The 17,085-nt window shown below is 39.2% G+C and overlaps 1 protein-coding gene across 1 annotated transcript in view; it reads right to left on the bottom strand.

Annotated features, from left to right (window-relative positions):
* Window positions 1-2,921: 2,921 nt before the first annotated feature.
* LOC103090690 (cancer/testis antigen 47A-like) overlaps window positions 2,922-17,085 on the bottom strand; it is a 35,696-nt gene continuing 21,532 nt past the window's right edge. Inside the window, 1 exon segment of the mRNA XM_007464438.1 lies at window positions 2,922-3,054. Coding sequence (XP_007464500.1) covers window positions 2,922-3,054 — 133 coding nt within the window.

Genomic DNA, 17,085 nt, shown 5'->3' with positions numbered 1-17,085 from the left:
GCACCCTTTGGCTTTCAAAGCTAGCCCTTCATCTCCTGGCCCAATTCCTTCTCTTTCCCTTCTCCCAGGCTTCCCTTCATATTTTCACAAGAAGCAGAACAAGTATGGCTCTGTCGGATCCCAGTTACCCTTGCCTTGAGCTTGAATATAGGCAGGCAGAGTTTGGGAGAGTGAAGTTCAAGGGTCTGGGAGCTTTGGTAAAAATTTTTAATAGAGTCAAAGCTCTAATATTAATCCCAGTAATTTCAAATTTGTAATAACTCAGAGGGCTGGCTTGAAAGTTACCTTTGTTCAGCAATGTATTCAAAAAAAACTTTATTATGGAAACTGTTAAATATGTGCAAAAATAGTGAGAATAGTGTAATGAACCTCCATGTACCCATCACCCAACTTCAACATTTATTACCATTTTGCCCATATTAGCAAAATGTTTCTTCATGCAGAGTTTCATCTTGGTTTCATATAGGACTGTTTAATGCCCTTAAGACTTTAAACTATCTTAAGAAACTGTAAATACTTTAGTATTTACATAGCAGTAACTGATCTATCAATTACAAGTAATTCCTAATTGTTCATTAGATAGGTCTCTTGGGGTCATTCTGGAACAACACTTCCTTAAAGCATTTTGAGTCCAGCTCAAGTTGTTTTTCTTTGAGAGTAATAAAACTGCGTTTCTTTTAAATGTTCCTATTTGGATTTTCCCCTGGTTCACACTGACCTTATCCTTACCATCTTCCCTAGGTAATAGCAATTACCAAAGAGGGCTGATAAATTTAAGGAAAAAGGTGTTTGCAGCCCTGAGTTTTGTGTAATAGCTGAGCTCTTCCTGTGGAGGCACAAAATCACTTAAGGCCAGCATTTCAGGCTGGATCACAGGAGGCCATTGGCGTGTTTGTCCATGAATAAACAAAGAGGATTATGAATAGGACCTAAATGAAATAGTGATTGTCCATTAGCCCTCTGAGAAAGGACTGAGTCAGGCTGCCCAAAGGGCATAAAATCAATTTGGGTTTGTTGGAGTGGATGATTCACTTCCAAGCTGCTTAGATGAACAACATTATTATTTCTCTGCCATCAGCCAGGCTTATTATGCTTTGTGTGAAGCAAGACTATTATGTTTGAAAGCACTTGAAAGTGCTTGAAGCTTTCCAAGCTCCTAAAAATGCATACACAACCTGGTATAAGTGCTTGGTCTATCTGAGAGCTATTAACTCTGCCTATAGAAGAGAAAATGTCACCTCCCATCTTTTGCTTCATTAGCAAAGTGGCAGAAATAAACTAGGCAAACAAAGCATTTTATCAATTCATTTGATTTTTCCAGAGTTCCACTCTCTCTGGCTATCATAGGCTGCTGTATCACATTTCTAATAGAGTCAGTTTCCCTAAGCCTGCATAAACGATGAGAGAACTGTGGTGTTCCCCTGTCCCTCTTGAAGGAGGAACTTTGGGTTAATCATAATACTTGACTGTGAAACCCATCTACAAATCTCAGGGGGAAAGTCTGCTTCCCATGGGCCCTGGGTATGATGGGATATATAATTGGTGCCTCTGGGGTCTGAGTTAGTGCAGCTGCAAATCAATTAAGCTCAACACTTTCAAAACCATTTTCTCTCATGCAGGTGAAAAAGAATCCCAAGTGTGATGTGACTTTGAAGGAAAAAACATCTGTGTAAATTGGATCTTGGAGGGTCCTCTAAGACCATTATTTTGTGGAGATAAATTATTCTGTCATTGCTCCCTACCATCTCATCCTTTCCCTTGTTTGGTACTGGCTGAATGTGGAACTAAGACAAGGCTATCAATCAGAGACATGTAATTCCCTTCTGTTTGAATGTGTAAGTCTCGAGATAAAGAGCAATACTCAACTGGAATGCTTGCAGGTTTCTTTCTTTCATTTTTTTTTTCTTTGAAAGAGTTTGACTAGTAATGACTGTTGGATTCAAAGCCATGTTTTACAGTATCTCTCTGTTCAGATTTCTTTTTTTCTTTCTTTCTTTCTTTTTTTTTGATAAGTAAGAAGTGGACTTATTTAGACAGAAACACACTCCACAGACAGAGTGTGGGCCCTCTCAGAAGGCGAGAGGCCCAGAAATGTGGCGTGGTAAGTTTTTATGGGCTGGGTAATTCCATACGCTAATGAGTGGGAGGATTATTCCAACTATTTCAGGGAAGTGGTGGGAATTTCCAGGAATTGGACCACTGCCCACTTTTTGGCCTTTTATGGTTAGCCTCTGAACTGTCATGGCACCTGTGGGTGTGTCATTTAGCATATGCTAATGTATTACAACGAGCATATAATGAGGCTCAAGGTCTACTGGAAGTCAAATCTTCTGCCATCTTGGACCTAGTTGGTTCTAACCAGTTTTTGTCGTGTCCTACGGCTGTCATTCTTTTAAAGGTTGTGCCCTGCCCCCTTCCCTCCTGTTTCATTCCCCCCTCAGAGATTTTACTCCCGTATTCTTAAGGGAGGCAGAGGGGTGAAAGTCCATCTTCTGTAACTGCTTCCAGGCTGAGTAGGGGCATAGACCCTGCTTGTCAGGGAGTAAAAATATGTGGATGCCTGATCTAGGGGCCCCTGGGGCATGACAGCTCCTTGTTTCAAGTCGGTATGGGCTGGATTCCTTGCATGGCCATCATCTTGATGTGGAACTGTTGTACGTTCAGATTTCTTGATGGGCTTCATCATTTTGATCATTTTGATGTGGCAATTGTTCCCCATCTTCAAAAGATATTTTTAGGTACCTAGGCCCAGACACTTCTTATTTCAGGAACTGGAAAGGGAGGGGGAAAACATATTGGGAATGTGATGGTCCTGAGCTTTTATTTTTCGGGTCTGAGATTCTCTTCTACTTCCTTCTCTCCGTTTTCTGGCAACCTCCAAAGGGTGGCTGGGACCCACGGGAGGAGGATCAGGCCAGGCGTCATTCCTGTACTTCTTTGTTTGCCCATGTCAAGTGCTGTCTGTGGCCCACAGGGTGCCTTCTACTTCTCCTCCGCTGCTGTACAGGATGAATCAACATTTCCCCATCCATCCCATCACGTGACACAGCCCCGCTGAAGTGAGAGAGAGTCTTGGGAATTGCACTTGTAAATTTATATTCTGTAACAGCCTCAGTGCATCAGTGTACATTAGCTGATGTATGGTCTATTGGTGGTGGTGGAGGAATACCCCTAAAGGAAGGGATGTTTCTTTTAACATCAGGGCCTCTCTCATTCTTTACATATTGTGCTTCAGTATAAATGAATAGGGTTGTTCCCAAAGAGAGCAATCCAACACAGTTGTCTTGTTTTTCCTCCAAGCTGGAGGTAGGTATTGGTATTTGTTTATGTTGGGGGTGTGGGATGAGGGAGGAATGTAAGGAAATCTGGAAGTTCCTTTAATGAAATCCAACCCATTTATTTTCCAGGGTTAGTACTGGAGGGAGGATTTCCATGTGGGGTGGGCCACCTGGGTCTTAGCACCCTCAATTTTCTTTCTCTTAGGAGAGCTTTAACTCTCTTAGGATCTCTCTTGTTCCTACATTGACCTGAATCTTAGTTCTCAAAAGTGGTTGAGAAGCCTGGATTGCAGTTTCAGTGCTCTCATTAACTACCCATTAGGCCCTGGGTAGCTTCCTCTTCCTCTTCCTCAGATGAGCAATCTGTAAAATTAAGGAGTTGACATAGATTCCAGACCTCTAAGATTCCTCCAAGCTTTCTGGCTCTGGCTGTCTGGTTCTAAATTCATGAGTCTTCTGATTATGTCCCATGGAGGGCATCATTGAGTCCCCAGAGACTGGTGCAACCGGTATTCTGTATCATTCATGCAAACAGTAAGGCCTTTTGAGCTTGTTTTCTCTATTTTGGGGTTGTAAGATATAATAAGCAGAACTAATTATTTCAGGTCCCTAACTGTAAACTTAGTTTCCTAAATGAAGAACAAACAACCAAGTTTTGGAGGAAAAGGGGAAAAGCACTGGGGCCTAATAGTGTGAATCTGATTCCTTGGGGAATGGCATCCCAAGGGAAATGTCTAAACCCAGCACTGAAATGAACAGGAGCTCAGAAATCACTGTGCTTTCCTTCTGGGACTGAATGGCTCTACCTCCAGGAAGTCCTGGGAAGAGGGAGTCCTCATCCTGGGCACATCAGGGTGTTACCCCGTGAAACCATTGTTCTGCCATAGTAGTTGTGGAGTAAGTGGAATTGCGTTGGGAAAGACAGGCTAGGAAACATTGAGTGAGTGGCACCTTCCTTTGTGCTTCCACAGCACACTTTATGTTCAACCTTTTTCCTTGGTGTTATTGGGTGGATAGGTCTCCCTTGAGTCCCTCACGAGCTCCTAGAGTTCCTAGAACATGAGTGAGTGTTGCAGGCACCTCTGTAACTCCAGCATCCCACACAGGACCTGGCACACGGTGGGTGTTCAATGAGTCTCTTCTGAAACACTCTGATTTGGCAAGCTGGCATCCCACGGCTCCCACAGCACCCTGCCCTGCCTTTCATCTGTGAGAGTATGGATCACACTGTATTCTAGGTGCCAACTGACTTACATCTCTGCTCCACTACCTTGAGGAGATATTATATATCACTTTGGTTCATATCCATTGGACAAAAATCAATCATATGAATACAGCTAACTATAGGGGATATAGTAAATATGGTCTAGATGTATGCCCAGGAAGAAAAGGAAACGTATTTTCATGAACACATAATATTTATAACAAGTACCTCCAGGGAGACCACTAGAAAGCTAAACCATTCCTTCTATTCCTGTCTTACTCTACTGGTGCAACAGAGCCACTGGGGAACAGATACTTCGTTTCCCACTTCTGTCATCTTTTGAGATGTGCCCTTAGCTCTCAGGTGCAAGGAGCTAGACCCTAACCTGATTGATTGTAAAAGATTATTGATCCAGAAGTCAAGAATCATTCACTGAATGCCATCTTAGGGAATGATAAATCTCTAAATGAAATTATGCCACCTGCAGTTTTCCCTTTACCTTTTCCTCACAGGTTTGCCTAGAGGTGAGGAAACTGGGATCCCTCCCTGGTTCTTGCTGAAAGGAGACACCTAGATGTGTTCGAAATGATCAGCAAGGCAGAGCCAGGACCTATAGGTGGCATAATCAGAAATGTTTACCAAGCGATTAACATGTGCCAACTACTTGCTGGTAGCTGGGTACCAGCTCTATAGAGATGAATAAAATGGTCAAAAACAGCAGTGAGATATCCTTTTTCTCTGATAGTATTTGCAAAATTTAAAAGGCTGACAGCAGCAAGTGTTGGTAAAGATATAGGGAAATGACAACTCTTGAACAATGCTGATGGGCATCAACATTGGTACAGCTACAAATTCCCATACCCTACAATCCAGCAGTTCTACTCCTAGGTCTCTTTATTAAAGTAACACTTACACACATACACCAAGAGATATGTAATAAAGCATATTTGTTTTGACTTTTTGTACTAGCAAAGTCTTGGAAACAACGTAACTGTTCATCAACAGGGGAATGGTTAAATAAAATGGGGGTACATCTAAATAGTGGATTATTATACAGCAATTAAAACGAATTAACCAGATATATGCATCAACATGGATATATTTCAAAACCATTTTGGAATGAAAGAAGGAAATGACAGAATGATGCACACAGCCACATGACATTTGGAATACGATGTTCAAGCCAATACTGTATATTTTATATGGATACAGGTATGTCTCTAAATGTATAAAAAAGACTGGAAGGATACATATCAAACTCATGTTAATATTTGGTTGCCTTTGGAAAGGCAGGGAGGGAATAGAGCTCTGGAAGTGGAGGTCAAGTGGACATTTGGCTTTACCTATAATATTTTATTCTGAAACAGTGGACCATATTCTCATAAATTATTTTTTAAAGGAAATGGATAGAAAAATATTGGAAGCAAAAGTGCCAAAATGTCAATAACGGTTACTTGTGGATGTTAGAAACATAGATGATTGTTGTATTATTTTTGTACTTTTCTGGATGTTTTAAAATTACCACCAACAACTAGAGAAACAACCACAAAATCCCACTGTCCATGACTTCAAAGAGGTTGCTCTCAAATGGGAGAAGACAGACAGATAAACAAACACATAAACGGGTAGAGTTCAGGGCGCTGAGAGAACAAAGAGGAGAGGCTCCTAACTTACATCTAGGCGTCTAATGAAAGAATCTGTGAGAAGAAGCCAATGATTTAAGCCTTGAATATCAAGCATGAGCTTTCTAAGTCAAGAAGCTGCATCCTGTGACTTTCCAGGCCAAGGAAAGAGTATAAGCAATGGAGTGGAGATAAAAAGTAGCATAGTGTATGAGGAAACTCCAATTGGTTTTGTTTGTCTTGAGTACAAACTGTCAGGTGGGGCGGGGGGTGTGGTTGGAGATGAGGTAATATAGTTACATAAGGTAGGTACTATTATTACTTCTATTTTAGAGAAAGAAAACAGAAGACTTACTGAGAGGGTCAGGTCTGTTATCTGGGCAGCAAAATACTTTTTTGATGGATTACTTGAGATCTAGTTGTGGGGATGAGTTTGCAAAAAGCTAGTGATTCCCAAATGTTGGTAAGCATCAAAGTCACCTGGGGGAGCTTCATAACATATAGGTTCCTGGACTCCAACCTATAGATTCTGATTTAACAGATCTGGGGTGGAACCCAGAAATCTGTAGGCTTAATATTCATCTCCAGGTGATTCTGATGTAGGTGAGCCTGGGATCACACTTTGAATAATCACCACACTATTGCCTTTCTTCCTTGAGAATGTTGGACCACTGGTGTCCATTTTAAGCACAGCCACCTAGGGGCAAGGCAAAGCTCTAACTGCTCATTACAAGAATTGGCCTTATTACCTTGGGACTCTGTTTCACTTAGATAACCAGTCACTGACATAAATGATAAAAGCCCACCTTCAAAAACCATAGAGTGATCCAGGGGCCTTTAGTTTCTCACCTGAAGTCTTCCAGCTCCTAGAACTCATTAGATCCAGAGCTGAGCACTTGGTGTATGCTTAGTATAAACCTTGCTGGGTGGTCAGTTGATTAGGCTCAGTATGACCATAAGTAAGAGCGATAAATCGTAGGTAAGTCATCAGTTTTGAATTTTACAGTAAGTCCCCTACATACGAATGAGTTCTGTTCTGAGAGCGCATTTGTAAGTTCAATCTGTTCGTAAGTCCAACAAAGTTAGCCTAGGTACCCAACTAACACAATCAGCTATATAGTACTGTACTGTAATAGGTTTATAATTCTTTTCACACAAATAATACATAAAAACTGGGACTTCCCTGGTGCAGTGGTTAAGAATCCACCTGCTATATATATGCAATGGAATATTACTCAGCCATAAAAAGAAATGAAATTGAGTTATTTGTAGTGAGGTGGATGGATCTAGAGACTGTCATACAGAGTGAAGTAAGTCAGGAAGAGAAAAACAAATACCGTATGCTAACACATATATATATATGGAATCTAAAAATAAAAAGGTTCTGAAGAACCTAGGGGCAGGACAGGAATAAAGATGCAGACATAGAGAATGGACTTGAGGACACGGGGAGGGAGAAGGGTAAGATGGGACGAAGTGAGAGAGTGGCATGGACATATATACACTACCAAATGTAAAATAGATAGCTAGTGGAAAGCAGCCGCATGGCACAGGGAGATCAGCTCCGTGCTTTGTGACCACCTACAGGGGTGGGGTAGGGAGGGTGGGAGGGAGACGCAAGAGGGAGGAGATATGGGGATATACGTATACATACAGCTGATTCACTTTGTTATACAGCAGCAACTAACACAACATTGTAAAGCAATTACACTCTAATAAAGATGTAAAAAAAAAAAACTCCACCTGCTAATGCAGGGGGCATGGGTTCGATCCCTGGTCTGGGAAGATCCCACATGCCGCAGAGCAACTAAGCCTGTGCGCCAAAACTACTGAGCCTGCGCTCTAGAGCCCGTGTGCCACAACTGCTGAAGCCCACGAACCACAACTACTGAGCCTGCATGCCACAGCTACTGAAGCCCGTGCTCCTAGAGCCCGTGCTCCATAACAAGAGAAGCCACTGCAATTTATTTTTTGTGTTTGTTTGTTTTTTATGTAGTTTTTAGTGCTTTTTTTAAAAAATTAATTTTTTTGGCTGTGTTGGGTCTTCGTTGCTGCGCATGGGCTTTCTCTTGTGGCAAGCAGGGGCTACTCTTTGTTGTGGTGTGCAGGCTTCTCATTGCAGTGGCTTCTCTTGTTGAGGAGCATGGGCTCTAGGCATGCGGGCTTCAGTAGTTGTGGCATACGGGCTCAGTAGTTGTGGCTCATGGGCTTCAGCAGTTTTGGCACACGGGCTCTAGAGCGCAGGCTCAGTAGTGTGGCACACGGGCTTAGTTGCTGCGTGGTACGTGGGATCTTCCTGGACCAGGGATTGAACCCATGTCCCCTGCATTGGCAGGTGAATTCTTAACCACTGCACCACCAAGGAAGTCCCCCCAACTCCCGATCCTTTTACTAGTTCTTTTGTCAAAATAATATCTTCCTCCTGCTACTGAGATTATATCTCTTCACGCTTTCCAGTCTTTTGTAAGTTGTGTCCTTTTCAGACCAAAATGTGTTCATAAGCTCCGTTTGTATAACATCCATGTGACTTGAAGTAAAAGATCCAAACAACCTCATGTATTTTTGTGTGTGTTTCTCCTCCCCTTTGGAGTCAACTTCTTTTTTTTTAAATATTTGTTTATTAATTTATTTGGCTGTGTCAGGTCTTCGTTGTGGCATGGGGGATCTTTGGTTGCGGCATGCAAGATCTTTTTGTTGCGGCGTGCAAACTCTTAGTTGTGGCGTGTGAGATCTAGTTCGCTGACCAGGGATCAAACCCAGGCTTTCTGCATTGGGAGTGCAGAGTCTTAGCCACTGGACCACCAGGGAAGTCCCTGGAGTCAACTTCTTTACTTTTTCTTTCCTTCTTTAACAGATTTTCTTCATTGTAGACATATTCTATGTGGATTAGGAAGAAACATTAGTATGGGCATTAAAAATGTAGTCATTACAAACTTCCTGTTATAAAATAATTAAGTCTTGGGGATGTAATGCACAGCATGGTGACCAAAGTTAATCATACTGTATTGCATTTTGGAAGTTACTAAGAGAGTAGATTGTAAAAGTCCTCATCACAAGAAAACTAATTATTTTGAAACTATGTATGGTGATGGCTGTTAACTAGACATATTGTGGTCATCATTTTGCAATATATAAAATATTGAATCATTATGTTGTACACCTGAAACTAATATAATGATATATGTCAATTGTACCTCAGTAAAAACTTATGGAGTCATAAAGGTGGTAGGACCTAAAGATGTCCTCTGACACAGCCCCTGCATTCAGGCAGGTAAATATTTAATCTACTTGAATAAGTAGTTATCTCATCTCTTCTTCAAGACTATTTTGATAGTTTAGTCACATTTTGTCTCCACAGTCAAGATGTTCTTCCTCATGCCCAACCATGAGTTTTCTTACAAAAAGAGAATTAATGGTGGTCTTCCCTTTTATCTCCCAGACAATGATGTATGTATTAGTATTGTATGCCTTGACATTAAACTTTGAAATTGCTCTGAGATCCCCATGCATTATGAGCTGTAGACACCTCAGCAATCTCTCAGGTTTCTATTCTTTTGGTTCCTGACCTTCATCTTTCACTTCTCTTTCCAGTCCTGTTCCTGACCTTTGAACCCTTGAGGCATGTTTTAGACTTGTATGAATCCACATACCAAAGTCTGGGAGCCCTTGTTACAGCTTCAGGTCTTATATGGTATGGATAAGATCATAAATATCATCATCACCAACATTTACTGAGCACTTACTATGTGTCAGGCACTGTTCCAGGACCTTTATGTTTATTTATTTATTTATTTTTAATTTTTTTAATTGAAGTATAGTTGACATACAATGTTATATTACTTTTCAGGTGTACAATATAGTGGTTTGACATTTATATACATTACAAATTGATTACCACAATACTCTAGTAACCATCTGTCACCATACAAAGTTATTGCAATATTATTGACTATATTTCCTATGCTGTACATTACATCCTTATGACTTACTTATTTTATAACTGGAAGTTTGTACCTCTTGATCCCCTTCACCTATTTCACCCAACCCCCAACCCCTTCCCTTCTGGTGACTACCAGTTTACTCTCTATATCTATGAGTCTGTTTCTGTTTTCCGTTTGTTGTGTTTTTTAGATTCCACATATAAGTGAAATAATTTGGTATTTGTATTTCTCTGTCTGGCTTATTTCATTTGGTATAGTATTGTATAGGTCCATCCATGTTGTTGCAAATGGCAAGATTTCATTCTTTTTTATGACTAATATTCCATTGTGTGTGTATGTGTGTGTGTATATATATATACACACATACATATATATATATATACACACACATACCATATCTTCTTTATCTATTCATTTATTGATGGACACTTAGGTTGTTTCCATATCTTGACTATTGTAAATAATGCTGTGCAATGAACATAGGGGTTGCATATATTTTTTTTTCAAATTAGTTTTTCACATTCTTTGGATAAATACCCAGAAGTGGAATAGCTGAATCATATGGTAGTTATATTCTTAATTTTTTGAGGAATCTCCATATTGTTTTTTATAGTGGCTGGACCAATTTACATTCCCACCAACAGTGCATGAGTGTTCTCTTTTTCTCTGCATCCTCGCCAACTCTTGTTGTTTCTTGTCTTTTTGATGACAGCCATTCTGACAGGTGTGAGGTGATATCTTTCTGTGGTTTTGATTTGCAATTCCCTGATGATTAGTGATGTTGAGCATATTTCTACGTGCTGGTTGGTCATCTGTATGTATCCTGTGGAAAAATGTCTATTCAGATCCTCTGTCCATTTTTAAGTTGGATTGTTTGTTTTTCTGACATTGAGTTGTATGCATTCGTTATATATTTTGGCTATCAACCCTTTATTGGATATATCATTTGCAAATATATTCTCTCATTCAGTAGGTTGCCTTTTAGTTCTGTTGATGGTTTCCTTCACTGTGCAAAAGCTTTTTAGTTTGATATAGTCCCACTTGTTTATTTTGCATTTGTAGCCCTTATCTGAGGAGACAGATCTTAAAAAACGTTGCTAAATCCGATGTCAAAGAGCATACTACCTAGGTTTTCTTCTAGGAGTTTTGTGGTTTTGGGTCTTATATTTAAGCCTTTAATCCATTTTGAGTTTATTTTTGTATATGATGTAAGAAAGTGGTCCAGTTTCATTCTTTTGCATGTAGCTGACAGGACCTTTATGTTTAATCCTATTTACTCCTCACAAAAATTGTATGATATAGGTACTGCTGTTATCCCATTTTATAGAAGGAGAAGTGGAGACTTGGCATGGCCAAGGAACTTGCTCTATTTCACTCAGTCAGTAAGGGTTAGAGCCAGAATTTGAACTTAGGTCTTATATGTGAGTCTTCGCTTTTAGTCACTATGCTCTACTGTCTCCCTAGAGAGCTTTGGATAGAAGGTATAACTGTTTCATTCTAAAGGTAGAGACACACACACAGGAGACAGAATTAAACATGTCTTTTTGTTTACCAACATGGGCAAAAGGTAAACCAGGTTTATGTGAGGTTGGCATAAATTGTCAGATTTTCTTTTACTACCTCTTTGGAATCAATTTTCATTGGACCTTGGTGATTAGGTCTTTTGACTAAAAGTTCCACAAGACCCTATGAAACCATATATATGCAACCATCTATATGAAAAAAGAGAGTACAACAGTGCTTAAATGTGGTAACACAGGTTGTATAGGGTTCATATGAAATGTCTCAGTTGTCTCCTAAAGGGATTTTTGAGGTGTGTCTGATAAGTTTGCACAGAATGGCTCCAATGACCTTACTTTTGTGTTAAAGCAGAGGTACTCTCCTTGCTTGCATTTTGTGCAAATTCTCAAATTTCCCCTCTCCTGACCCTATCTTAGTAGAGCTACAACTTTGCAGTCTCTGCAAGACTCTTGAATCCATAAACTGAAAAGCACTTTGAGATCAACATTCACAAAGATAAGCCATATGCAGGGTCATAAAAACACATCTTGGAAAATTAATTTAAATTACACAAAGTATACTATCTGACTATAGTGAAATTAAACTAGAGATCAATAACAGAAAGACAGCAGGAAAATCCACAATCACTCAGAAGTTAAGTAACATATTCCTAAATAATCCATAGGTCAAAGCAGAAACATCATGGGAATTTAGAAAATATTTTCAACTGAATGAAAATGAAAATACAACGTATTAAAATTTATGGCATGTATCTGGAAATTTAGAGCACTAAATGCTTAAAATAGAAAAGAGAAAATATCTCAAATCAGTAATCTAAGCTTCTACCTTAAGAAACTTGAAAAAGAAGAGCAAATTAAACCCAAAGAAAGCAGAGGAAAGAATAGGGTGCACAAACTGATAAAATTGAAAACAGAAAGTCAACAGAGAAAAATCAATAAAACCCAAAGCTGTTTCTTTTAAGATTCATAAAATTGATTAACCTCTAGCATGACTGATAAAGAAAAGGAGAGAAACACAAATGACTTAACATTAGGAATGAAAGAGGGGATTTCACTACAGACCACATAGACAATAAAAGGACAGAAGGTGCATAATATAAATAACTATGTTATTCTAAATTCAACAATTTAGATGATATGGACCAATTTCTCAAAAATCACAAATCACCAAATTAACCCAAGAAGAAACAGATAACTCAAATAGATCTATAGATATTAAATAAATTGAATCTGTAATTAAAAGCCTTTTGAAAAAGAAAACTCAAGACCTGGATAGTTTCACTGGAGGTTTCTACCAACCATTTAACAAAGAAATGACACCAATCTCTACACAATCTCCTCCAGAAAATAGAAGAGGAAATACCTCCCAACATATTTTATGAGGCCAATATTATCCTGATATCCAAACCAGATATAGATATTATAAGAAAACTACTGATTAGTATTCCCCATGAACATAGATGTAAAAATCCTCAACAAAATATTAGCAAATTAAATTTAGCAATACAAAAAGAGTAATACAGCATGACCAAGTGGGGTTATTCCAGGAATGCAGGACTGGTTCAATATTCAAAAATCAATCAATGTAATCTACCATATCTACAATCTAAAGAAGAGAATCCACATAAGCTTATCAATTGATCTTCTTTTTTTCTTAACAAAATCCAGCATCCATTCATGATAAAAACTCTCAGCCGATTAGGAATACAGGGAACTTCCTCAATTTGATAAAAGGTATCTACAAAAACCCTACAGCTAACATCATACTTAATGGTAAAAGATAAAATGCTTTCCTCCTAAGAGTGAGAACAAAGCATGGATTTCTACTCTCACCACTCCTATTCATCACTATACTATACTGGAAGTTTTAGCTAGTACAGTAAGAAAAGAAAAAGATGTAGAAGGCATTCAGATTAAAAAGGAGGCAATAAAAATTTTCCTATTTGCAAACATGATTTTCTATGTAGAAAAACATTGACAAATTGACAATAAACCTTCTAGACTAGTAACAGACTTTAGTAAAGTCACAGGATACAATGTTGACACACAAAAATCAATTGTATTTGTGTATATCAGCATTGAATAATTAGAAACCAAAATTTTAAAAATATAATACCATTTCTAATAGCTCCAAAATGAAATAATTTTATATAAATCTAATAAAACATGTATAGGGTCTATATGTTACAGTCTACAAACTGCTGATTAAAGAACTCAAATAAGACCTAAATAAATGGAGAGATTGACCATTCTCATGTATTAGAAGACTAAACATAGTTAATTTCTCAATTCTACCCAAACCCAGCAGTATTTTTGTATATATATATACAAGCTGATTCTAAAATTATATAGAAAGCAAAGGAAACGTTGTAACCAAACAATTTTCAAAATAAAGAACAAAGTTGGATAAATCATACTACTCAATTTTAAGATTTACTATGAGCAGTTCTCAGCAGTTTGATTATGGTGTGCCTGGGCATAGATTTCTTTGGATTTATCTTGTTTATGATTTGTTGAGCTTCTTGAATCTGTAGGTTTATATCTTTTGCTAAATTCTGTAGGTTTATATCTTTTGCTAAATTTTGGAAGTTTTTAGCTATTATTTCTTTAGACATTTGTTCTGCACCATACTGTACTATTGAGTCCATCTAGTGAGTTTTAAAAACTTATTTACTTTTGTATTTTTCAGTTCTATAATTTCTATTTTTTCTTTACATTTTCTATTTTTTCCAAGATGCTCTATAGTTCCATTCATTTCAAAATTTGTCTTTTCTCATGCAAGTTGAGATTTTCCTAATTCTTCGTATGCTGAGTACTTTTGGATTCTATCTTGCACATTTTGAATATTATGAGCCTCTGGGTCTTGTTTAAATCCATGGAGAAAGTTGATGTCTTTGTTTTAGCAGGCAATCTACTCAGTTGGGTTTGGGCTGCAAGTTCTGACCAGATTTCTGTGGATTTTGCTTTCAGTGTTAGATCCATTTTTCAAAGCCTTTGCAATGCTGTTTATATCTATCCTGCCCAGTGGCCAGTATGGGACTTGGGCAGTGGTCTATCCTGGTGTTCAGTTTTCAGAATCTTTGCTATGTACTTTTGGGTCAGATCCAATATACACACCTTAGTGGTGAGCCCAGAAATTTATAAACAACAGGTTTTGGGGCCAGGCCATTTTGCCAAGCTCCTCTTTCTCTGCTGTATCCCTGGTACTTTCTGGTTCTTTGAGACTTTCCTCTTGGTCCTCTGGCCAGAAAATTGGCCTTTGTTACTCCAGTCTTCTGTGCACTTCCCGTAGTTGTGCTCACATCTGGGGCCAGGTGATGGGAGGACAGAGAGAAAAAGAAAACAGTGGGGTTTTCCCCACTCTCTGGGGACCACTGCTTCCCTGAACTTCCCTCTGTGTTTAGCTGCCTTTGAGCCCCCACTGTTGCTGCCACTGCTGCCTTCTTTATGGAATTGCCTGGGGGCTTGGCCATGAGAGAACACAGAAAAGAAAAGGGAAGAGAGAAAGAAGAAAAAAAAAACAGAATAGGAAAAGGGAATTTCTTCCGTTCTGTCCAGGTGTTAGGAGACTCATTTCCCATGCCTCGAACCCGAATTAGAGGGCTTCTTGGAATTCTCTCTGTCCTGACCTGGTGCCCAATTCTGGATTTTGGGTTTAGGTCAGAGGGTACTAGTGGAAAAATGGGAAACCCAGCACTGGTCAGTGGTACTTTTGATTGTGGTCTTCTTCTCCAACTGCCTGTTACTTTTTACTTTTTCTTCAAATAGCTGTTTCATGCTTTCTGTTCAGGTTTTATAGCTGCATTTAGTAGAAAAGGCAGGTTGGAATGTGCTTACTCCATCTTACCCAGACCTGGAACCTGTTCACTGCCTTTGGGACTCTTAATAATCTGGTTCCCACATTCTTTTCCAGTCCTCAAAAAGCTGATTTTGAAGTGCCTCTACCCTTGTGGGTCACATGGCCTGGCTAGTTTGCTCAGGGAAGTGAGCAGAGAGCCTCTAGTTGGGATATTTGTTGAAAGCAGCTTTTAAACCTGTGTCGAGATTAGAATAAAAGGGATTCCATATTCTCTACAGAGTGTGTATTGGGTAGCTGATGTAAGAAAAATGGGAAAGTACATGTCTCCCTTACCTGTGAAATAGACACAATGAGATTCAAAAATACCAGACTTATAAATATGAATAGGGTCAATGTCCCCTCCCACATAACTGAGAAATTCCATTTTGTAATTATCAACCTCCATTGCAGAAACAGTGTCATTACTGGATTTCCCACCCTTCTAATCAGGGGAATACAGACTTTGGGGTAGGGATAACAATAAATCCAAAGTTAATTAATTGCCTCTGGACAAGGGGATCTGCCACCTTCCTCCCCTTAAGTCATCTCAGCAACCCCCTGTGTGGGTTGTGGAGTGGCCAAAGGCACTAGAAGCCCCCATGCTGAGATGAACTTTGTAGCTGATTTGAAAACTTGATATGGACACAAAAGGTTGTATGCCATCTACACTTTCAGCCTGCCTGGTGTTGCCTGAATATAGAATTCTAGAGTCATTTGTCCAAGCTGAAAGGGCTCAAAGGGATCCTCAGATCCACAGAGAACCTTAGATTGGGGTCCCATCCCTTTACTATACGAATGGAAGAAGTGACCTGTTGAAGGTCATATGAAAGGCAGTGGCAGCTCTGAGCATAAAACACTTTCTTCTGACCTCCTGTATGTCCTTTGCTCTTCCTATTACACTTTCCAAAGACCTTAAGGTGAAACCAAGTGCTGTAAGAGTGTGTGATCTCTGGAGTGATGGGTGATCAGTCAGTAGCAAGAGCAGATAGTGGCCTAGGCTTAGGACTTCACAACATTGAGGAGAATCCCATCACTCTTCAGATGAGAAAGATGACAGAGGGTGTCAAGCTGTAATAATTCTCATAGCCCCTGAGTAAGATAGGAAATTGTTGTTCCTGTTTAAGGAGGAAACTGAGGCTCAGTTTTCTCAGTTGCATTGAGGTCCAGGACATAGAATAAAATGCAAAGTCTGAGTTAGAACTTGACTCTCGTATTTCCTTCATGCATTCATTTCTGATTCTTATGGTGAGGTCAGGTTTTATTAAAAGAACCAAATACCACAGCTGGTCATAACCAGGGTAAAAAAAATAGTTTTATGGACCCTTCTACTATACACAGTGTTATTCCTAATTTGTTTAATAAACACAAGTCAAATTACCTCTATGAGCTTTTTAATTGACCTTGTAAGTAATTTTTTGGATCTGTGTGTAGACAAAACTAAAGAGTATGAATGGAGTGAACCTGCCTGATGTTGTTGAAAGAGCATTTAAGGTTTGTGATCCTAGGTGAATCAGTTAATCTCTCTGGGTCTTAGGCTCCCGTCTGCACAATGAGGATTTGGGACCAGATGATCTTTAGGGTTTAGTCTAGCTTTGAAATTTTGTGCTGCCTTGAGATTTTCCTCTAAACTTTTTTTTTTTTTTTTGCGGTATGTGGGCCTCTCACTGTTGTGGCCTCTCCCA

Source organism: Lipotes vexillifer, unplaced genomic scaffold, assembly GCF_000442215.2.
Source record: "Lipotes vexillifer unplaced genomic scaffold, Lipotes_vexillifer_v1.1 scaffold681, whole genome shotgun sequence".
NCBI classification, from domain to species: domain Eukaryota; kingdom Metazoa; phylum Chordata; class Mammalia; order Artiodactyla; family Lipotidae; genus Lipotes; species Lipotes vexillifer.
This window is presented reverse-complemented; position numbering and strand designations above follow the sequence as displayed.